At 47.8% G+C, this 22202-nt stretch overlaps 11 protein-coding genes and 1 non-coding gene across 12 annotated transcripts; 7 read left to right on the forward strand and 5 right to left on the reverse strand.

Moving 5' to 3' along the window:
• Positions 1-232: 232 nt before the first annotated feature.
• F9C07_1010 (U5 snRNP-associated RNA splicing factor) lies at positions 233-1393 on the forward strand (the record flags this gene model as incomplete). Its single annotated transcript, XM_041288464.1, has 2 exons — positions 233-1143; positions 1201-1393. 2 exons carry the CDS (start codon positions 233-235, stop codon positions 1391-1393), a joined length of 1104 nt encoding a protein of 367 aa, XP_041140938.1.
• Positions 1394-1614: 221 nt separating this feature from the next.
• F9C07_1011 (uncharacterized protein) lies at positions 1615-3342 on the reverse strand (the record flags this gene model as incomplete). Its single annotated transcript, XM_071507347.1, has 2 exons — positions 1615-3200; positions 3258-3342. 2 exons carry the CDS (start codon positions 3340-3342, stop codon positions 1615-1617), a joined length of 1671 nt encoding a protein of 556 aa, XP_071365730.1.
• A 667-nt stretch (positions 3343-4009) lies between these two features.
• F9C07_2279328 (ADP-ribosylation factor family protein) lies at positions 4010-5660 on the forward strand. The gene is made up of 2 exons (XM_041288463.2): positions 4010-4226; positions 4286-5660. The coding sequence occupies exons 1-2, from the start codon at positions 4178-4180 to the stop codon at positions 4984-4986; spliced, it is 750 nt and encodes a 249-aa protein (XP_041140936.1). The 5' UTR covers positions 4010-4177; the 3' UTR covers positions 4987-5660.
• Positions 5661-8464, reverse strand: F9C07_2279329 (phosphatidylinositol N-acetylglucosaminyltransferase gpi3 subunit). Its single transcript, XM_041288453.2, has 4 exons — positions 8254-8464; positions 8129-8195; positions 7691-8079; positions 5661-7575 (listed from the first exon to the last, which is right to left on the reverse strand). Exons 1-4 carry the CDS (start codon positions 8268-8270, stop codon positions 6612-6614), a joined length of 1437 nt encoding a protein of 478 aa, XP_041140934.1. The 5' UTR covers positions 8271-8464; the 3' UTR covers positions 5661-6611.
• Positions 5792-6460, forward strand: F9C07_2227841 (uncharacterized protein; the record flags this gene model as incomplete). The annotated part of the gene is made up of 2 exons (XM_041284151.1): positions 5792-5884; positions 5942-6460. 2 exons carry the CDS (start codon positions 5792-5794, stop codon positions 6458-6460), a joined length of 612 nt encoding a protein of 203 aa, XP_041140935.1.
• A 144-nt stretch (positions 8465-8608) lies between the features above and the next one.
• F9C07_2058732 (putative DEAD/DEAH box helicase) lies at positions 8609-11221 on the forward strand (the record flags this gene model as incomplete). Its single annotated transcript, XM_071508618.1, has 2 exons — positions 8609-10575; positions 10612-11221. The coding sequence occupies 2 exons, from the start codon at positions 8609-8611 to the stop codon at positions 11219-11221; spliced, it is 2577 nt and encodes an 858-aa protein (XP_071365731.1).
• Positions 11222-12557: 1336 nt separating this feature from the next.
• F9C07_2101901 (uncharacterized protein) lies at positions 12558-12998 on the reverse strand (the record flags this gene model as incomplete). The annotated part of the gene is made up of 1 exon (XM_041284145.1): positions 12558-12998. The coding sequence occupies one exon, from the start codon at positions 12996-12998 to the stop codon at positions 12558-12560; it is 441 nt and encodes a 146-aa protein (XP_041140932.1).
• A 507-nt stretch (positions 12999-13505) lies between these two features.
• F9C07_2137595 (uncharacterized protein) lies at positions 13506-14110 on the reverse strand. Its single transcript, XM_071509155.1, has 2 exons — positions 13853-14110; positions 13506-13789 (listed from the first exon to the last, which is right to left on the reverse strand). Exons 1-2 carry the CDS (start codon positions 13908-13910, stop codon positions 13656-13658), a joined length of 192 nt encoding a protein of 63 aa, XP_071365732.1. The 5' UTR covers positions 13911-14110; the 3' UTR covers positions 13506-13655.
• An 889-nt stretch (positions 14111-14999) lies between these two features.
• On the reverse strand, positions 15000-16470 carry F9C07_2218933 (kinase-like domain-containing protein; the record flags this gene model as incomplete). The annotated part of the gene is made up of 4 exons (XM_071509703.1): positions 15000-15752; positions 15931-16190; positions 16212-16317; positions 16396-16470. 4 exons carry the CDS (start codon positions 16468-16470, stop codon positions 15102-15104), a joined length of 1092 nt encoding a protein of 363 aa, XP_071365733.1. The 3' UTR covers positions 15000-15101.
• Positions 16471-18684: 2214 nt separating this feature from the next.
• Positions 18685-19281, forward strand: F9C07_1017 (uncharacterized protein; the record flags this gene model as incomplete). Its single annotated transcript, XM_041284153.1, has 1 exon — positions 18685-19281. The coding sequence occupies one exon, from the start codon at positions 18685-18687 to the stop codon at positions 19279-19281; it is 597 nt and encodes a 198-aa protein (XP_041140930.1).
• Positions 19282-20191: 910 nt separating this feature from the next.
• Positions 20192-21402, forward strand: F9C07_2279333 (putative alcohol dehydrogenase; the record flags this gene model as incomplete). The annotated part of the gene is made up of 3 exons (XM_041288462.2): positions 20192-20544; positions 20594-21023; positions 21117-21402. Exons 1-3 carry the CDS (start codon positions 20262-20264, stop codon positions 21400-21402), a joined length of 999 nt encoding a protein of 332 aa, XP_041140929.1. The 5' UTR covers positions 20192-20261.
• A 509-nt stretch (positions 21403-21911) lies between these two features.
• Positions 21912-21983, forward strand: F9C07_t42. The gene has a single exon. It is a non-coding gene; the product is annotated as a tRNA-Trp (tRNA).
• Positions 21984-22202: the final 219 nt, after the last annotated feature.

Genomic DNA, 22202 nt, shown 5'->3' on the forward strand with positions numbered 1-22202 from the left:
GTTGAAATTAAATGGAGAGCTCCGGTTTTGTCACGAGTTTAAGCTCGACCGCCGAGGAGCTTCTAGTCTAGTCCGCCCTCTCAACCTCCGCCCGAGAACCAACTTTTGCCGCTTCCTCCTCAACCGACTGGCGCTGTTGTTCGTCACAGAACCTTGCTACAATCTGGTTGCCTTTCCCAATTTCATTTAAATAATTTCTGGTTGGATTTTGTCCATATCGGCAGCCACCAAAATGGATTTCGCGGCGTTGATGTCCAAGGAGATCTCCAAAGCTAAAAGCGGCGGATCATCGTCATCAGACAAAAAAGATACATCGAACCCCCCAGAGAAGAAATATGTTCGTCGCAGTGAATTAGAAGCCGCTAGGATTGCCGCCTACAATGAGGAGCAGGAGCGGGCGCAACGTGAACGAGAAGAGCGCATGGCTCAGAAGCGCAAACTGGATGAGGAGGAGGCCGAACGGCGCCAGGAGCGAGAAGAGAAAAAGCGACGGCTAGCGGAAGAGTCACGGAAAAAGAGGGAAGAAGAAGAGGCGGCCCAGGAGCGAGAGCGACGGAAGCGGTTGGGATTGCCCGAGTTGCCCCCTGCTAGTGAAAAGGATGAGGACAAGGACAAGGATGAGGAAGAAGACATCCCGGACGAGGAACTAGTTACGAAGCTGCGTGAGATGGATGAACCGGCTCGATTGTTCGGAGAGACACACCGCGGCCGTTTACGGCGGTATCGTCGACTCGTGGAGCGTTCGCTCACCCCTCAACAGCAATTGTCTGATGGTCCTATTCCCACGACGCTGGAACTGGTCCCCGAGAAGGATATGAAGATCTCCACGACACTCCCTAAGGATACCGAAGGTCGCAAGTATTTGTTCCGCCAGCTGGCGTCGTATTTCAACATGGTTCTAGGGGAATGGGAGCTTGCATTGGCGAAGCGAGATATATCTGTCAAGCAGAGTCTCCAGGGACGGCAAGCCTACAATGCCATGGTCCAGTCGCGGGAGAACATGAAGCCGCTGTTCCGAAAGTTTGAGAAGGTGGATGTTGATGATAGAGTACTGGAGCATGTTGTCGAGATCGTCCACAACGCCCAGCTGCGGAGATATGTAGATGCAAATGATGCCTATCTACGATTGAGTATTGGAAAGGCGTACGTGTTGGCCCCTTCAACTAATTTTTATACCTTGAGATAGCTAACGGTGTACAGAGCATGGCCCATCGGTGTAACCATGGTTGGTATCCACGAACGATCAGCTCGAGAGAAGCTCCACCAGAGCGACCAACAGGCTCATATTCTAAGTGATGAGATCACTCGCAAGTATCTGCAAAGTATTAAACGATGCTTGAGCTTTGCGCAAACTCGGTGGCCTCCAGACGATCAGCTGCAGATCATGGGCTAGAAGTTTGAAGATATTCTGTAGTTAGTGTACAATTAATGATGACGATATTTATACCCTGTTGCGCGTATACATTGCATAATTTTTGTGAACATGTGTGGCCCTTGCGGCGTGTAAGAGTGCCAAACGTAATCGATTTTATACAAATAAAGGGTGTGCACATGACTTCTAGAATCTATATGAGACATGCGTGTATAGAAAAGGGATTATAGCACATTGTATCGTTACCAGATTGCCGTTAGTGCTTTCCATATGCTTCCAAGCAAACCTGACTTCTCGGGCATAGGGTACTCCGTCCGGCAGCTATCTATTTTATCGAGTTGGGCCCTGTGGTTTCCGTTTCCGTAAACATCGTGGCCATCGAAGCCCTGCATCACCCCTGGTGATGATCCCTGCGGTCGCGGAGAGGCCGCCGCATTGGACTTTGCATTGTTTTCCCCAGTATATGTACGGATCAGTTTGCCTGCTGTTTGAGCACAGCTGCCATGTGCAAACCGAATGAGAGTGTCGCCCGTCAAACTGCCAACGATGAAGACATTATTCGCGATTTCCATGTTTTCAAATGCTTTGTGTCGCAGGGTTTGCCCAGAGACCGTCGGGCTGACATCGCCTTTATCATCGCACCCCACAATCTCAGAAAGGAGTCCACGCTCCAGGTAGCCAAGGGAGCCCCGGCGACCAGTCGCATACACCATACCGCGTACAGGTCGCGAGAAAATGGTGCCATCAGTTCGGCGGAAGGTAACTGTAGCGAATTCTTTCTTCATATCCACGCCAATTATTTCAGTATTTGGATATCCTTCATAAACCTCATCCCAAGCACGGCTTTCGAGAAACGGGCTGGATGTCGTCCGCTTCATTCTGGCAGGACGCTTATGATTGGTTGGCGCTGCCGCAACAGCAGCTCGTTTCATCAGACGGTAGACCCCCGCGTACTCGGGGTAGGCTTGTTGGTGGCAACCCCGCAGGGGAGAGGGCCGGGATTCGGGATCCCATTTGAATACATGGATGATCCTCTGGTCTGTCGGCGCTGAGATAATTACATCTGCAGCTGAAAACCCAGACCCAATAATGAGAAGAGGGATATCCGGGACGGGTTGAAGCGAGAGGAGTGGCTGAAGCAGCGGACGAGGCTGTATCACCTCGGAAAATATGCCGCTCGCTAAAACCAGGTTCTTGCAATTGATATTGTGTGATTCAATGAAAAAGCCATTCTCCGTTCTGGAAATACCGGCCAGAGTTTCATTGCTCTTGAAAACATCCGCAATCCCAACTGCTTCCGGATACATCCGGAAATATTCGGCTGTCTCCTGTCTACTGGGACGGGTGAAAGCAGGGAGATCTTTGCCTGTGACCGTCCGGTAATGTTCCGCGAAGGAGTAGCCCGGAAGAGATAACATCGATGCATAGCTCAAAGTCTGAATTTCCCAACTAGCAGGGACGAGATTTTCGGTCCATTGACCACCGGGCCGTGGCGCATTCCCGAAAACCAAGTGAGGAACCGCTTTCTCAGGCACATATCGCCATTCGATATTTGAAACGCTTCCCAGTTCTTCCACGTCGATACTTGGGCGGAAGAGGGTGTCAAATAATACATTGACCGGCAGAGCTTGAGTGGAGTAGCTCAGCCGAGAAGCGGCGAAATGCTCCGTCAAAGCATCGACATCGGCATCCAGCAACGCCGGGTGATCTTTGAGTTTGGCATGAAGAAGCGGATCAGGATGTGGAGGATTGGGGAAATAATACGGGACGTGTCCATGCAGGATAAAGGACAGGATCATGGCCGAAGGCCCATTTCCTGTGACGGTTACTGGTCAATCACAGCGCCCATTGGCAGAATTAGCCTTCAAGGAGTATGGCGACATACCGATTATAATGGTGTCAGTGTCCATTGAAGGCAATCTGTGAGCCTCCGGCCGCCCAGTCAGCGCGGAGCATTCTCGACGGGACATGCGATAGAGTGGCAGAGCCCCAGAGGGACAGTGCTTTCAATCGGTGGGTCTAGATGATGATCACGGCACCACTACCTTCCTGTGAAGGACATGAAGCCGTTAGGCCATCGAAAGAGGTTACATCTGAGATGGCAGAAATTGCTGCAGGAAGATGGCGTGAGAGGCGCACATTGAGCGGATCACAAAAGTAAAGCCCGTTCGCTGACAAAACTTTGGTCTGGCTTAGCAATCCTGTCCCGATTATGGTCCGAACGGCGGCGTGGGGTGAACTATGGAATTAAGCTTGGTTCGAGTCGCCTAGACCGGTGGCAGTCGGCGGGACATCATCTCGTATCAAAGTAAAAGTACCGTACATCAATCATTCCCCCAATCTTGATAAAGTTGAGATTAATCTCGGTCAGCCAGGGTCAAGAATCGACCTTTTCGCAATCAGGGGGCGAGACAAGATACATGACCCATGGTAACATGATTGTTCGGTGAAATCATGGAGGGAATCCACTAGGGAAAACAATACCTAATTCTATCATAATCATGAAGTCGGCGACCCTCCGGCTGCGGGGTAGCCGTACTAGGAGATTTAGGGCATAGGGTGAGGGGATTTGGCAGCCCTGTGCCCTACCTTCCCAAAAGGGGCAAGGCTGACGCGTTGGACGGAAGAGAAGGCGGGTGAATGATCGTCACCAGAGGCAGAACGACGCTGAAATCGAAAGAGAAAGTGAAAAGAGAAGGGCTAGGGAATCAGAGGCAAGTTGCGCTGCCATGATTCTGTTATTCCGACTCTCGTTACGCCCGTTTTGATACCAGGAGTTGGCTCCGGCCTCCGCCGACCGCAACGATGTACCATCTGGCCAGGTCGTTGTATATGTACGCCACCAGCAAAGAGGGTAAGAGAACGCGCTCCGAGGCCATGCGCAGAGTTGCTTACTGACTATTCACTACATAGAGTACTCTGTCCTCCTGCTCGGGTTAGATAACGCTGGAAAAACTACGCTCCTCTCGCAGATCAAGGCCCTCTACCAACCCCGTCCCGAAGGCGCCCCTGCTCCGAACCCTGGCAAGACCGTGCCTACAGTCGGCCAAAATGTCGCAACCATCAATCTCCCGGAAATGTACCTGAAGATCTGGGATGTTGGAGGTCAATTAACGATGAGAAACCTATGGCAAAGCTACTACTCAAGCTGTCATGCGATCATCTTCGTCGTCGACAGCACCGACGTCGGTCAAGACCCAGATATCGCCCGACTCCCTTCGAATCGGCGCTCCAGCTCTGCATCGGGCCCTTCGGGAGGCAACGCCGATGCGTTCACCGAGCAGACAGTCGGTATCAATGCTCCCGGAAGTGACTTTGGTCGGCTCGACGAGTGTCGCGAAGTGTTAGAATCAGTTTTGAAGAACGCGGATGTGGCGGGTGTACCGATCCTGGTCCTGGCAAACAAGCAAGATCGAGAAGATTCGGTAGAAGTGGTTCGCATCAAGGAAGGGTTTGTGCGCAAGGTTTTCGAAGGAGAATCTGGAGGCGCCATGCGTGATAGTCGCGTCTTACCGGTCAGTGCGCTTCTGGGCTCAGGAGTCCAGGAAGCTGTAGAGTGGGTTCAAACTCGAGTCAAATGGAATAAGGAGGGAAGGCCACCAGTGATGAGGTGATACACCATGCCGATTACGGGGAGCTCTACGTAAGACCGGCGCTGGGATCGTCCCTCGTACCTGGATGAATTCGTGAGATGGCCAGGTACAGGTGCCTCTAGATTTCGCTTGGTGCCTTTGATATTAGATTTGATTGGATTGGGGCTTGTTAATGGCGCAGGGAGGAATTGTTCACACGCAAAGATACCTTAGTTTAATTGTCTTTTATTTGCTTATTTGTTTATTTTTTTCATGTTCTAGATGTTCCGTATGGAATATACTTTCCAATGATACATATTGTTCCACGAAGCCGATGTCTCCCACGAGCCACCTGCACAAGCTACTGTCTCGGCGCGGTTTTCAAACATTCGATGAAGTCATAGGCTTAGGATCAATGTCCGTCTAGACGTTCTAAGTAATTGCCCTTAACATCAGCACCATACAACTTCGCCGTAGTCGCGCGATCATCTCCACAGCCGAGCTGAGCCCATCACGTTCAATATAGCGACGTCATGTTTTGAGAATTTGCAGGGAAGTTGGTAAGGAGAGATTTGACATCCCAGAACCGTTGGTTGACAGAATTAAATCATGGATGTCGATGGTGGTGAGTTAAGTATGAAGTCAACCCCATCAGCCTTGACGTCATAGGGTTACTGGCATGCATCGAGTAGGTTGAAGGGTTATAAAGAAGAGCGTATCGGTTGTAGAAGGCTTTTCCCTGTAGCAGATAACACAATCATTGCAAAATCTCTGTATCTCTCCGTTATCACGATTCGAATTACTCTATCACGCCTTTCACAAAGACCAAATTAAAGAACCCTTCATCATGAGCACTCTCGACAAGATCCACTCCGACAACAACCCTAAGCAGGGTTTCCATCCTAGCGCTGGTAACTCCCAGCCGCTCACAGACAAGGGCGTAAGTGTACATGAGCTCCATATCTTCAGAAGGCCATCGGCTAACTTTCGAAACCAGCATCAACCCGGCCGCAAGGTCTCTCCTAAAGACTATGCCCCTGAGTTCCACGCAGAGACATATCCTCCTGGAACGGCTCCCGCTAGCAACTCTTACACTCCCAACACCCGGTCGGAGGTGGGAAGCCAGGCTCAGAATCCCAATGTTGAGCGATCTCACGGAAAGGAGTCTGTAAGAACGACCGCGGACCAGAGTCTGCAGGGAGCTACCTCCCAGGATGTGCACACCGGTCTAGGTCACCCTGGAGGCGGCCAGACGAGCGCAGAACTTCGCCATGACGGACAAAAGCACCGGAAGAACCCCGGTGGTGGCCTCGAGGGTGTCGGAGCAAGCCAGGAGCCCCGTAACGAACGTCAGATCCCCGGCCTGCGCGGACTTGAGCGCGATGAAGCGAAGGGAGGTCAGCGTGGGGACAAGGGTGCGTTGGCTGCTGAAGACAGGCAGCCCGAGTCTGCGGAGACGCTGGATGCGGAATGGAAGTACGAGCCTCAGACCCAGAGACAGAGATTCCAGGCTTAGAAACTACCATTCCATTTGATATAATGTCTTATATGTTGTACTATAAATTATGATGAGCACGGGTATCACAGTGTTAATTTGAGCGAATCAAAACATAATAAACCATCACATGTCGCGCAAAGTAATCGTAATAGAAGTGTTATTTCTTAGGTTAAGTCGTCGAGCCAATGCGATGTGGGCTATCTCTGGTTGAGTCGGCTGTTTCCTTTTGTTTCAGCTTCTTTGGCCAACTGCGAGCAATATCGATATTGGCGCGGGGAAACCACATCTCTAGGAGAACATAGATTAGGACATCAATGACCACGCAAAGGCAAAACAGCTTGCCTGCCCACACCCCGCAGCCATAGTAACGTTTCAGTCGGTCAATGAGGGCAAAGCTTCGTACCCTATCACCACTCGCTTCCCAGCCTTGGCCGGGATAATAACCGTAAAACTCTTCAGGGCTTATGTCGCCCTGAATGCCCTTGTACACACGTTCTGTACGCTGTGCCACATCGGTCCAGGAGTACATCATCTTCACCTGATCGTGAAATCGATCAGTCCTCACTTTGTTGGAGCGTAGTGCGGCTATGGCTTTGCTAGTAGCCATGACAAGATCGTCTTCTTCCGGCTTAGCGAAAGTGGTCATATGCTGAGGCAGCACTTCTGGAATGCCGCCAACTCGCGTACATACCACATAGAGGCCACAGCTGGCGGCTTCTACGAGAACTGTCCCGAAGGCTTCGGTTAAACTTGGGTGTAGATAGATGTGACCTCGAACCATGACATCTCGAACTTCTTCGTGACGAACGGGACCGAGCATCTCTACTTTGTCTTGAAGTACGTTGCGTTCTAACATTTGCTCCAAGTCGATAGCCTTGGGCCCTGACCCAGCGATGATGAACCGCACATTGGGATGGGACGAAAGGATTCTCGGGATCGTAGCGATCAACAGATCAGTTCCCTTGTTATAAAATAGACGCGAGATCACGACGATAGTGATAATATCGTTTGGTCCGATTGGCCTCGGCGGCTCTCCTTGCTCTAGAGGTCGGAAGTTTTCCGCGACTACCGCATTAGGGATTACGGAGACCATTAGCGGATCCAAGGATGCTCGAAGAACCGTATTCTCTTTACTATGTCCCAAAGTCAGCAGATGGTTCTTGGAGTTTTGTTCCTGTCCTATTGGTGTCAACTGAGATGACCGCGGGGTCGCCTGTCAACTCTAGTCATCCAACCGCTTGTTCTTACCATGTATGGCTGACACAAATCACATGGTCCACATCACTCAGCGTAAATTTGAGCAGTTTATTGGTAAGAATTGAACCCGCATCAGCGAAACCAAATAGCGAATGGTCGGTAAAGACAGTCCGTAGACCCATTGTCCGGGCATGCAGAATAGCTTCATGGCAGAAGCTGCTCAAGCTTGCGTGTCCATGAACAATCTGAATCTGCTCGCGAATGACAATATTACGAAATATAGGAAAGAATGAAAAAACAGTTGGCATAGTCGATTCGCGGTATATGACGAGAAAAGGGACATGATACACTTTGAGGCCATTTGTAAGATATCGAACTCCCGTGCGACCCTTGTACGCATGGGTAATGATAATTACTTTATGGCCACGGTCGATGAGCTTCTGAAGGTCGATGAGCATCCATCCAGGAATATACGGCAGGATATCTTACGGTCGATAACTGGTAAATGTGACTTTCAATCCCACCTGGTTGTGGGAAGAAGAAGTCACTGACCATACTGCGCGGAAAGCTGTTAGATAAGATCACTAGGCGCAGACAAATGCGGCGAAACTCACGCAATATTGTAAGGCATGTCGGCTATTATTCTAGCTTAAAAGCCTAGAAAGTATTAATGGATCATAGTCCGCTGCTCTGTCCATGTCCGGACTCGATCAGCTTAAAAATAGCATGCGAATATATCCAGGGGTATAACCGTTATCTCTTTAGGATGCGGTCGATTACGCCGGAGCGGATCGACCAATGTTATTTCCCAAATGGTCCAAATCCTGGCGGCCCCGGGGGCGGTGTGGTAATTCTGCCGACGGAATAATCCCCGCTAGAAAGAAATATTTCGGAGAATCTCTTCGTAACACCGAAAAGTATTGTCGATCGACGCTATTTTGCGCTGGTGGTGCGCTGACACGCTTGACAATGGCTGGTGGCCACTCTGCGCATGATGTCTCTTCGAAGAAAAGTTTATCGACTCCCCTGAGTGCGAAGAAATCTCACAAGAGGAAGAGAGATCTTGATGGCTCCGTCGTCAGTACCTCGACTCCAACGCCGACCAAGAAGCCGAAGAAAACCCAGAGCCCTTCGTCCACCCCTACACCACTCAAAGAGAGCCGGAAAAAGAAAAGAAAATCCGAATCAGCTGCCAGTGGTGCTGTTCAAGAAGAATCGTCCCAGGAAGAGAGTGCTGTCTCGCCGGTCAGCCGAAAAAAGGCTTCTTCAAGTAAAAATGACAGCAAGGATAAAACAAAGAAGAAATCGAAGAAGGCTAATCGAGAAAGCTTACGAGGCAACAATGATTCATCTGAGGAACTTGGAGATATAGAAGAACCCAACAGCGACGAGGAACGCAACGTGGAAAAACACGTGAAATCGAAGGATATAGACGCCATGTCAGAGGAGGAATATAACGCAAAGCCGCAAAAGAACAAATATTCAGGAATCTTATCTAAATTTGAAAAGGCAGTCAAAGCGACGGAATCGGCCAAGGCCAAATCTGGCGAAGAGGATGTCGAGAATGAGTCTACCGGACCTATAACCGCGGAACCTGTTATAGCTCAGGGCCTGGAGCCGTTGCCTCAGCCAGAAGCAGTCCCCGAGCAGGATGAGAAGCCAAGCTATTCCTCCCTTCCGTCGTGGCTTGCCAACCCCTTAAGGACTTCCGCTGAAGAAAAAACCCCGTTTTCAAGCCTCGGGATCGAGGAGAATGTCCTACGCATTCTTGAAAGCAATGGGTACAAGGAAGCTTTTGCCGTCCAGTCTACTGTTATCCCGTTACTCTTGCAGGGATCTAAGAATCACCCTGGAGATATATGTATTTCTGCAGCCACCGGTTCGGGAAAGACATTGTCATACGTCCTACCCTTGGTTACAGCTCTAGAGCAAGTTCCAGCTCCTAGGCTCAGAGGCCTCATCGTCGTGCCTACAAGAGAACTGGTCAAACAAGCTCGGGAGGCCTGCGAGCTTTGCGCTGCTGGTTCCGGACTCCGTGTCGCTTCCGCTGTGGGAAATGTGGCCATCAAAGAAGAACAGCGTTCATTGATGCGCGTTGATGAAGTCTACGGCCCAGAGAACTTCAAACTGCGACAGCAAGATAAATTAACAGACAATGACTGGTTGAACTTTAGTCTACAAGACTATATCTCAGATGCAGGGGATCAGAGTGAATCGTTGCCGGGCTATATTCGTAAGGCTGAACCCAATGTTGATATCCTGATTTGTACCCCGGGTCGTCTTGTCGACCACATCCGGTATACCAAAGGCTTCACCCTGAAGCACCTCGAGTGGCTCGTCATTGATGAAGCCGATCGACTGCTCAACGAAAGCTTCCAGGAATGGGTTGATGTTGTAATGAACTCTTTAGACGCAAGAAAGGACGCGGGAACTTTTGGCTTTAGCGGAAAGTTCCTCGCCAATCTTGGACTTCCTATACAAACCAAAGACCCGAGAAAGGTCATCCTCAGCGCCACCATGACCAAGGATATCTCGAAGCTGAACTCTCTACGACTTTCGAATCCTAAACTTGTTATTGTTGGCTCAGCTGAACAAGCCACATCTCGGGAGGATGAAAGTGGTATCCATGATCGTATTGGCGATCAGTACACTCTACCGCCTAGACTGAAGGAGTACTCTCTCTCGGTTGGAGACGGATCACAGAAGCCACTTTATCTCCTGCGTCTGCTTTTGACGCACATTAAGGTGAACGTCAATAAGACCACAAAGCGTGCTCTGACAAAGACATCCGTATCCGACGATTCTAGTTCGGAGGATTCGACTTCTGAAGAATCTAGCTCTGAAGACTCGGACTCGACCTCTGATTCAGAAAGCTCTGATTCTGACACCGACTCCGAGACATCCAGCTCTGACGAATCAAGCTCGGGAGATTCAGAGTCGGACGCTTCCAGTGATGACAGCTCATCATCTAGTGACAGTTCTGAATCCGATGATAGTTCGGCATCTGAAGATGAAGTATCGGTGGACGTGAAAGCAGATAAGAGTCGCCCGCGAGCCTCTGTTTTGATCTTCACCAAGTCATCCGAATCCGCCTCACGACTTTCACGCTTGCTTGCCTTGCTTGATCCATCTTTAGCCAAGGAGATTGGAACAATCATTAAGTCAAACAAGTCATCAGCCTCCCGGAAAACACTCACTGCTTACCGTCAAGGGAAGATCTCGATCATCATTGCTACCGATCGCGCGTCTCGTGGTCTTGATTTGCAATCCTTGACTCACGTTGTTAACTATGATGTCCCAACCAGCATCACTACCTACGTGCACCGTGTCGGTCGTACCGCAAGAGCGGGCAGGGAGGGTTCTGCCTGGACCCTTGTTGCACATCGGGAAGGCCGGTGGTTCACGAACGAAGTCATCCAAACTTCTGACAATAGAATTACCAGGTCTACTAAAGTACAAAAGGTGGCCATGAAGCTTGACAATATGAAGGATCTCAAATCGAAGTACAGACAAGCGCTGGATGCACTCGAGAAGGAGGTGAAAACAGGGGGGACGGGAAAGGCTACAAGGACAGAAAAGTGAAACATCGCGCTGCGAAGTGCGATTAGTAAATACCAAATTATATGCGCATACCCCTTTTGACTCAAGACTCCCTACCTTCTTTCGTGATAAGAACGTTGACTAGTAGAGTAAATTTTGGTCGAAGCGCATATGTTCCTGTACGTAGTAGGCCTTCACGAAGTGCTATAACTTTTTATGGACAGCTACCTTCATCAAGGTAATAAGCAGTTATGGGAGTCGGTGTCACTTGATTCATTGTGTATGTCATCGTCTTCTTCTCTACCAAGACGTGACTTCTGTTGGATTGTACAAGTGATATTCACACCGTTGTCCCATGTCAATATCGTTAGGGACGTTAATCATCTGTACTATAAATGAAGGGTTGCCGCTGTTTCGTATGCCATGGGGAAGTCTGAGTATCGGCCTGGAGTACGAGTAGCCCTAGATGGGTCTACTCCACGCCCTAACTATTCCGTACTCTGTGTACCTGCGCCACTTGTGAGAGACTGAGAGTACTCCGTACGTCGTTTTGGGCCCACTTAATTTGTCGGTATGCGAACGGCAAAGGCTTACCCTGCAATGGATACCCCGTAATTCTCCGCTTTTCCCCACAGGACTTAAATGTTAGCCAGTTCTAATGTTTGGCTTGATCGTACTCGTGGAAGCGAGGACTGAAGTCAAGACTGAATGCTTGGCACTAGGGCGCGTCGTCGGGTACAGTTCGGTAAAACTTGACTCTCGTGGCTGATGAACAATGATCATGACATCCCCTCGGTTCGTGTCCCCGCAAGTTACCCCGAGGAGGAAGAAACGTGGAGAAGACTCAAGGATCGGGTTGGCTCTAGCGGAAGGAATTTTAACTGAAAAGGGAATGTTTCAAGCATAGAATTTGGTGCCTCGAGTTGCCGTTCCGGTAAAACATTTGTGAACTATTCTGTTTAACAGAAATATCAAGAAGCTATCTGCTGCATTCCCGGACGTGAATTTTGTCATTTTTCTGCTGCTGTATGATTCATTGTCCATCTCTTACAGTTCATGATGGCTGAACCTACAAAACTTCGGTTGTGCCAAAGTCGACCCCGAGTGTTCATCATCTCCGATATCTCAAACGAGCCCGCCGACGATGAGTCCTTGGTCAGGTACCTTCTGTATAGCAATGAATTTGCTATCAATATCATGAGCGCAACCGCCGTTTCATGCATGGTGGCAAGATCGGGTTCATCTTCTTTGGTCCGTCCGTTCTGGTCTGCATTTATCTCTTCTTCTGTGTGCCTGAAATGCAAGGTCGTACGCCTGAGGAGCTGGAGGAAATGTTTACGGTCGGGGTTCCGGCAAGGAACTTCCAGACGTACGTATGTCAAGGACAGATGGTTGAGGAGACGAAGAAGGAATTAGTATAGAGTGGACTGGTGGGTGTTTCTGGTGCTACCCGGGACCAGAAAGCAGCAATCACGGTAAGGATAGCAGTTGGGCCATAAGTCCACATGTAGTGGCGACCTTCAACGGCCGAAGCGATCCCATAATTGACTTGAGAGATATGATTGAGCACCTCGAGAGCTGCGATAATCCCAAAGAATGCAATTACGAATATGAGCAAGATTCGTCGGCGGAGATAGAAAGGCCGCCAGCCAGAACTTTGACTCCTCGCTCCGTCGTGCGACCACTCCTCTTGACGTTTGGATAGATCATTCAACTTGACATTTTTGACGACTGTAGTAATTTTCGACATGTCTATGTGCTTTGCTTCGTAAAGCAAAGTGACAAGGCCGCTTGCGGAGAAGTTCTGGGCATCAGCCATGTTTAAGGGTTTGGCCCCCACCAAGGGTGAGAGAACGAACTGCATAGTTGAAATGAGAGATCATCCTCCAATGCTATAGTTTCGGTGACGGCTAAAATTAGATCAACCCGCTAGTTAGATTACAGGACCGAAGAAGGAATGATATCCTGGCGCGCTCCTGAAACCGCAGCAAAGTATATAAGAGGCATACTTGACAAGGAAGGAGCTGTTGTAACATAGAATGAGCCGGGGGTCAAATATGGAATTTCAGCAATAGTACCTCAGCTGCAAAATAAAGGGCATTTTCATTAGGCGATATAGTACGACATGAGTACTATGAGAGTTCCAAAGAACACTATACCAACTTGTAGCCATACTAGTGATTGGTACGCATTGCATAACTCTTATATATGACTAGCTTCCGCTGAAGAAACCCTAAGTAACTTACCATAGTGTTTCCTTAGTTAGGCTGTCTGCCAAGAGGACTATACTTTTAAAAATAACTTAATTGATCCGAGTTTATAAAGTCAAGTCTGACCTTTCGATTTATTTATTTATTTTTTTTTTTTTTTGAATATGAAATACCATAAATCCTCTGAATTTACATGAACCACTGGCCCATGCCGAGGAAAGGCTGGACCAAGAGTAGAATTATTTATACATTAGGTGACCACTAGTTTATGCACAATAAAAGTTGACATAGCAATCAGGCGTTCCGTCGCTGGCAATGTCGCAAGAGTCGATCATAGGGAAGAAGTCTGAATTAGGACACAGCGAGATGCAGCTTTTAGCGCTTCCGCAAGGAGAATCATCTATATCTCAGGATGTTAGCAGTTGCTTCTTATTATGACAAGGTGGCGTAGTTGGCAACTTGCATTGTGCTGAAACAAAGGCGGTTAGGCCGAGGAGAACAAGAGAGCACCGAAGAAACATTTTCGGCTATCTAAGGGTTTAGATGTGAGCATAGCGCCAGTGTTGTTGCAGAGAAGCTTACATTTAGACTGCTAAGCAGAGCTTCAAAGACGATACAGAGGCCAGTATTGAGATACTCAGAACCTGCACTTCGCTAGAGTGTCGGGTTTTGGGATTGATTGGGATCCATGGGCAAACAGCCCGATTTATATAGACCCAGACGAACAGCTTTCGCTGTCTATGACACAGTCTGCCAATATCATGATCCTATAAGGTTTTAAGCAATGGTTCAACCGGTTCTAGCTCGAGTACAACATTCCGGCGCAACGTCATGACGGCTCGGGTTCCAGAACCACGGTTGTCCTCTCTGTTTGCGGCGATGGGATGTGGATAGCAAACCCCACGATAGGCGAATGGAACCCAAATTACGGCCGCCCTGTGGGGGCTTGACAGTGCTATCATATCAATGACGACTCTAGGTAAACCTTGGTGAAAGAGAAAGCCGTTGAAGGAAGAGATAATTGAATCATGTCCTTCAAGAGGAAATCCTTATTAAGCAATAAGGGTTCCGCATGCACTCCAATGACTTAATAATATAGTAAAGTTAAGTCGATGTAATCGATGCTCTCTACATCATATATGGCAATCCATCGTCCTCTTGGACTTGGTAGATGAATAAACGCTTTCGTCGAAGGCAAGACATGAAGGTATTCCACCGAGGATATTGATGTATCCTGCTCATGTATTCCACTGACCTATGTAGTCATTTCAGCAATGTTTTAGTCTTGTAAGTATGAAAGCATTGCACTGTCCAAGCGTCGCCGAATATAATGGTCATAGGCCCTGTTAAACATTCCAGGGATCGAATCAATTAGTGGATAGAACTTCATGTTAAACCCTAATTCCCAGCTTGGAGCGTAGCTGTTAAAGAGTCCTCGGGTTGCACTGCATCCTCCTATCTCATAAATGGGAGATGAGCTGGATGTCGTTTTATCAAGCATTGTTAGAGGAAATAGTTGCCTTATTTTGTGAGCAATGTGCTTACAGTAAAGTACTTCCGGACCAACACTCTTGAAGAGGAATGACACTGAAGGGTAATCGTAATTCTCTCTCTCTCTCTCTTGTTTTTTTATCAATTGTTATATATTTAGATTTGTCCTAGAGTCATATGCTAAGTTTATTGTAATCTTTTTTTTTCTCTTTATCATTTTATTAAACGTACCCCAGCTCTTCCAGAGCCGGTTCTCCCCAGCCTTTCATCCAATCTGAGTGCAATACCTCTTGTGCCGTTGCTCTTTCCTCCGGCCGGAAGGTCAGCATGGACCGAAGCATATCCTCAAACGCACTCTTCTCTTTCTCCGTCATTTTCTCCAGACCTGCCTCAGCCCGGGGCTGCTGTATACAGTAACCAAACCTCTGGTCCCAGGTCCTGCGTATGCTATCATGGCTCCTAGACGTCTCTGGCCTCAATTCGCCCTTTTCATTGAACCACTCCAGTCGTCTGCTCCACTTCCCCCACCACTCGGGAGGTAAGATACCAAGGACTTCGACTTGCTCTGCGGTGACACGGTCTGCAGTTGGCCAAGATGCCTCAAACAAAGGCCGCTGACCAGAAATCTCCCAAATGGTACAAGCAAGTGTCCAAATGTCCGAGGCAAAGGAGAGCGGCTCGTCAGAGAATATGGCCTCTGGTGGCTGGAGGAGAGGAAGGGTCTTCGAGGAGAACCTGGGTGTTTTGTGTGGGTTGAAGGATTCTCCAAAGTCGCTGAGGATGATCTTCTCCTCTCCAAAGACAAGATCATCGCTAGGAACGCCAAACCAGCCGGGTATGAATACATGCGCCGATACGCCATTTGACAATGGCTTGCCATCACGACGAATTTGGCCCCTGACTCTGGCTCTCCGAAAAGCTTATATAGCTCTGACGTGGAAAGACAGTCAATTGCATCAGGAAACTGGACTAGGATGTTGCCAAGATGGAGGTCTTGCAAATGGTGTTAGCTAGGCAACTCGGCCAGAGCCATCCATAAGCATAACATACCGCTATGAACAATACTTTCACTGTGAAGGAATGCCGCCCCACGAATGAGCTGAGCTGAGCGGTAATTGACTGTGCGACCTTGGGCCGAAAAAGCCCGAAAGTCGAAGCCTCTTTAGCATCGAACAAGCCCATCCGTGCCGGCGGAGTGACGATACATTTATGCTTCCCATTGGGACCGGCAACCCAGAATTCGTCGATGAGGGGTGGAATAATTTCTTTTCCCAGTCTAACTGGCGAGTCCCCAAGAGAATATAGAAGACCTGCCCCAGGCGTGTAAGCACTGGTATCGGCAGTAACAGGCTTCACTGCCACATATCTGGCTCTTCGTAGTTCACGGGCAAGCCATATAGTCGAGTATCCTGCGTACCCAAGCTTGTCCACCAGTTGCTAGCGGCCGTCATCTAGCTTGTCCCCGATTTTCAGAGGATGATATCCTCCAGGGCAGTATCTGTCCAGGTCTTCCACGTATTCAATAAGCTTGTACTGGATCTTACCAGGTGTTATACTCGACTCGCTGGATCCCTCTGTTTCACGGCTCATCTCATCTGTCCTTAGGGGGGGGAATGTGGACATCAATGTCTTTCGGACATGAAATTGGCCTGATACCAAGCTGCATACCTGCCTATGAAATCGTTGGTGTTGACGTAAGTACGTGCGAACATCTGTAGAGGTAGTAGCAAGCGCAACGACCGGTCAGCGCTGGGGTTACCAGCTCGAGGGGGGTTGGTCTGAGGCAGTCGGAGATGGTGTCACATGACTCAGGAGCTTCTGTGTCTGGCTTATCGTCAATGCCTCAGGTATCTGAATCCTATTTCGGCCTCCCGATCACCCAGCTTTTGTTGCTAAGAGTTGCAGTTTAAATCGGATCCTGACGATTGCTCGCTCGCTGTAGCCAGCTGCTTTGGTTATCTGGGAGGTGGTCAATTTACCATTGTCTATGAGCACGAGCGTAGATTTAGCTAGATGGGAGCTATTGTTTGTACTGCTGGTGGATATGATTAGAAAGGAAGACACTCTATGGTATGAGAATATTGACGTGAGGTGATATGGTAGCAGTGTTTGGCTATGGTAGGTAATACACACCCGTTTAGTTTATATATTTATTAAGGCCTAGACTCAGGGGTTTTCATAGACTATGCTGAATATAAGTTTCTTGGCATTAGGGTTCAATGTAGGTGGTGACAGCAACATTCCCAAGTACTGTATTATCACTTGTCCTCCTTAAAATAATGTACCGATTAGAACAGGGCAACCCGAGCACTTGAAAAGTTTATCTTGATTCTTGAAATAAGAGAATTTAAAATCTGGTTTTGGAGAGAGTCTCCATATTACAAGTGAGGTGATAATTTGCCTGCATGCAGCTCGGAAGATGTATACAGTATGACGTTTGAGAATGTTATGAACTTTTGTGCTCTGTCCTACTCGTCTTGAATCACTTCTTTTTTAACGTGCACTGAGAGCAGGTATATTTCAATAAAACTCTTGATCTTATTATTTTCGAAATGATATCTCCTCCAGCCGCGACAGATACTCTGAGACTGGGTAAGATATAGTAGTTCTTATCGAGAGATAATGTACCTATACTAAGCGTGCGACAGCTTGATATTATTCCCTGTACTTTCCCAGCCTTGTATTCTATCCACCGTGCATCCCGACCGGACAGTAGTCAGATAGGTAACTATCAGCGAATTATCAGCTATTATATATTTATTACATTATTCTATCATATAGACCGTTTTCTACTATCTTTTATGCGTGGTAGTACAGTTCAAGCTTTGGGGACGACGGAAAAAATGATAGTAATACCGCCAACGCCCGACGGTCTTTGTATCACATACTGGTTTGTACTACCAGAAGGAATGAACGGAATGAATAAGTCAAACTTAGTTTGAATGTATTTAAGCTTGCATATCTATAAAAGGAAGCTCTAGAGGATTGTAATCGAGGGGTCTGTTTTGGGTGGTAGTAGATATGCTCTGTAGTAGATGTAAGTAAGCTGCATAATGGTTGCTGAAACAGCGTAAAAGCCCACGAGCATCATCAATTAAATGACAGGATAGCTTGGCAGGGCAAACAGCTGGGAGCCCGTAGCTTCAAAGCTCCCCTCAGTAATCAAATGAGGCAGCAGAACAAAGAACGTAAAGCTTTGGGATGTACCACTGCCCTAAATATGTAATCTACGGCTATGGTCCCCGGCCCCTGGGCCTCCCAGCCGCCATAGGGGAAATTTTCTTAGGGTGCCCGGTGCTCGGGTCTCGTTTCACCAACCTACAATATTGGGGTAACATTGATTTCTTGACATCCTAGTTTTTTATGCATTTGATCCTTGGTCTATGTTCTCTCCAGCTGCTGTGTTTCGATGCGGCCGGGGCAAACCTACTCGAATGTTATAGCCTTCTAATTTAATACCTCAATAGTTACTCTCCTTCATAGAGGACAAGCTTTGGTGCCGTTAGACAACAGGACAGGCTTGATCGAGCTTTACCTGAATATTTACCAAAGTAAAATAATAAAGTAGTATTATTTATCGACAGCAGCAGGCTATATAGAGAACCAAAAGAAACACTAATATATTATTGATTAAAGGTAAATCCCCACCTTTGCCAACCTCACAGTCCCTCTACGCTATGCCTGAGCAAACGGCTCAGGAAAGGGGTTGTCCATGGAATAAGATATATTAGGCTTGATTCCGCTTAAAACATCATCCAAAGCAACACTTCTCGTTTCATTCTATCACCCAAATCCCTCGAAGCCATGATAGTTTTAAACCTCCTACGGGCCTGGATTGCCCATGAAAGCCTGCTCAAAGTGACCATCTTTGGACTACTTCTTCAACTCTCCTTTGCCCATTCGTTTAGCAACGATGTGACTCCAGACAGTCTATCCCCCCGACAGGCCCATTTTGTCAATGGCCCAATGAAGTTCGATAGCTCCCTAGGAGAAGAGGCCGCGCAACAAGTGATATGGTCCCAGCATGGAAATTCACAACGAGCCACTATCCAGGTATATGTGAGCCGAGGATTTCTGCAGGCGCAGAATACAATGCAGAATCCCACCCCAGAAGACGTTTGCTTCACCCTCTCGAACTTCAAGCTTATTGGCGATAAATACAGTACAACGAGGGTTGATTTTACACGACACTCGTACACCGAAGTACGGGTCAGCATCGATCTTCCAACGAAACGCAGTGCCGACCAAGTACAGGCGGCAGTGACTATGAAGGCTAACAGCCTGCTGGTTGATATGCAAAATCAACAAACTCAATGGGGTCAGGAGTCCCGGAGGCCTAAAGCGAGCTTTGAGAAGGATGGACTTCATGTTCAAGTCATCAAGCATTATGGGAGTCAATGATGTGTGAGGTATCTATATCCTTTAACATCATTTAGTTGGATTTCTTGAGGTTCTCGGGGTTTGATGTCTATGACAGCCAGACAGCAACTGTGAGAAGGCTTTATTTCGGGTATCGGTTTACTTGTTTCATCTTTCGTTTATAAGCAAATTGTTGCTCTCGTTGCTATGTATCGTGCTATCTGCTTTTTGATGTTGGTTTTATTATCAAGGTTTTTTGATTCATACTCCAATAACATTGATAACCTAGAGTACTATGCTGGCTTGTGGACAGAGACAGAAGATCTTAAATTATTCCCCTGAATCGTTGTCTACGCACAAGAACATAGCCAAGGAAGAATCAGTCGAGCCTTCTAGGCAAAGCTCGTACTCTAGCTAACTTCTAAATCTAGTCTAGTTTCAAAATTTTTAATCTGATCTAGCTAACGTTCAAATCCCGGGCTAGACTTACCTTGCCCGAGAAGTGGTGATGGTTTATTCTAACCACCCGAGCGCTCGGAGACTTTCAAATCTCAATACACCGCATAGATTGCAGATTTGCAGAGTGAACACCCGACGGGCTTTCAGTTCTCCCGTTGGAGATGTTTTTCGGAGACTTTCAAAGGTTCTCTTTGTTGGTTCGGGTGGATAGGGCTCTGCAGAAATTTGCAGGATCGAGTCTAGTGCGTACCCAGAAGGGCGGGTATATCCACTTTTCCGTGGATCGGGCTAACGTTTCTTCATTTCAATATGCTCCGTATCCACTATAAAGAATAAAATACTAGGCAAATAGTACATATGCCAAACCAGGGCTATCGGCTTTTGCTCTCAGAAGATGTGAAATTCAACGGGTTTTTTAAAGGCATGGAGCTCGATGAGTCGAGATATATAAGTAGTTCAGATACCTCGGACTATAGCAGATAGATTTATACTTGCTTTCGTTTTTATATCAGCATTAATTGATACCGTTTCTCACGGAACACCATATAATAATCTTAACCAATATGAGCGTCACATTCGATGTCTTCCGTGGCTCCCCTGAGGGCAAGATTGTTGCCGACAAGACAACGCGCACTCTGGAATACAACGAAGTGTTCATTGAGACGACACATTCCGGTCTTTGTGGGACGGATGAACACTACCTGAAGTCGGGCCAGGTGCTTGGACACGAGGGCATCGGTATCATCAAGGCTCTCGGACCCGGTGTTACCTCGGTGAAGGTTGGAGACCGTGTGGGATTTGGATACACACATAGCATTTGCACATCTTGTGATAACTGTGAGACTGGTAAGTGATTCTTGGACACCGACCAGCTCAACCGTCTAATATGGCCCAGGCTGGGACCAATTCTGCCGCAACCAGAAGCAATATGGCTTCCACGACTTTGACAACGGTACCTTCAGCTACGGCGCCGTCTGGGACGTCAACTGCGTCTACCCCATCCCAGAGTCAGTCAGCTCAGTCGATGCCGCCCCTCTCATGTGTGCTGGTGCGACTGTCTGGACTGTCCTGACTGAGTTTGGTATTCGCTCGACCGATCGCGTCGCTATTATGGGCATTGGTGGCCTCGGTCACATTGCTATCAAGCTTGCTGTCGCATTGGGCTGCGAGGTTGTCGTTCTTTCCAGCTCTGAGTCCAAGAGAGCAGAAGCGATAGAGTATGGTGCCTCCGAGTACCATGTCTTCCGTTCCGGCGAGCCTATCAAGGACTTCAAGCCTGTGAAGCATTTGTTGCTGTGTGGAAGTGGTTCCGTGAGCTATCCTTCGTAAGTTACCTTTTCAGAGCTTAGCTTAGACAGATCTAGCTAGTTTCCGAGCCCGTCTATATATGTCTCCAGGTCGTTGCTAACACAGAGCAGTCTCATGCCCCTCATGGACACCAACGGTAGCATTTACCCCTTGACGGTCGCATTTGAGCCCTCTCCTGTTCCCATGCTAGATGTCCTCTTCAAAGGTGTCCGTATCCAGGGATCTCTGGTTGCTTCTCGGAAGGGTATTCGTACTCTTCTGGAGTTTGTAGCTAGGCATAAGATCGTGCCCACGGTCATGACATTCCCATTGACTGTGGAAGGTATTGAGGAAGCCATGCAGACTCTTAGAGAGGGAAAGATGAGATATAGAGGGGTGCTTGTGAAGGAAAATTAATTATGGGATACCCAAAATGTACTAAGCATGATGCGTGATAGCAGAAATATGGGAGAATAGATGTACCACTTCCTTTGATCAAAATATATAATTCGCCAGGACCCACGGACCAAGTTGGACACCGTAATGTACTAGACTCAACAGAGCAATTACCTCCTCAGTCCAATTACGATACCAAATCATATATTTTTATCCTCTACCTACGTAACGCAGCTACTAGCCTGAGTTACGGCTCTAAAGGTCAGTTGTAGTTTATCCCGATTGAGAAACGTTAATGCTACGCATCGCTATATCTCCTTACGTTTGATTCTCTTTGGATCAAAGCATTGGCGTCGAGTAGGAAATTTAATTCAACAACTGAAAAAAAGTCACCTAATAGAATTATAAAAGTAATAAGAATAAAATTATAGGAGGGTTTGACCATGAAATGATTGGCAACAAATGGATCTTCTCGTTGTAAAAGAGTTTACTATTTTAGGACCTGGTAGACAACGGAATTTTCATCCCCTGGGCCTCTGGCGCAACGGTAGCGCGTTCGACTCCAGATCGAAAGGTTATCCGTTCAAATCGGGTGGGGCTCACACTTTCTTTTTTTGCTCTTGGTTCTACCCGGCCCTAGTAAACCAGGAGATGCTCGTGACCCACCTCTAGAGTTAATACAAGCATTGTATATATAATAACCAACTAGTACACTCCGTACAAAAACCGTGTAGTACTTGATTTACAAAAAAGAATGCAACTAATTGTGGCATACTTATATTCATTATTATTGAATTAATAATTTCTTAGATTTATTTAGA

Source organism: Aspergillus flavus, chromosome 1, assembly GCF_009017415.1.
Source record: "Aspergillus flavus chromosome 1, complete sequence".
NCBI lineage: Eukaryota > Fungi > Ascomycota > Eurotiomycetes > Eurotiales > Aspergillaceae > Aspergillus > Aspergillus flavus.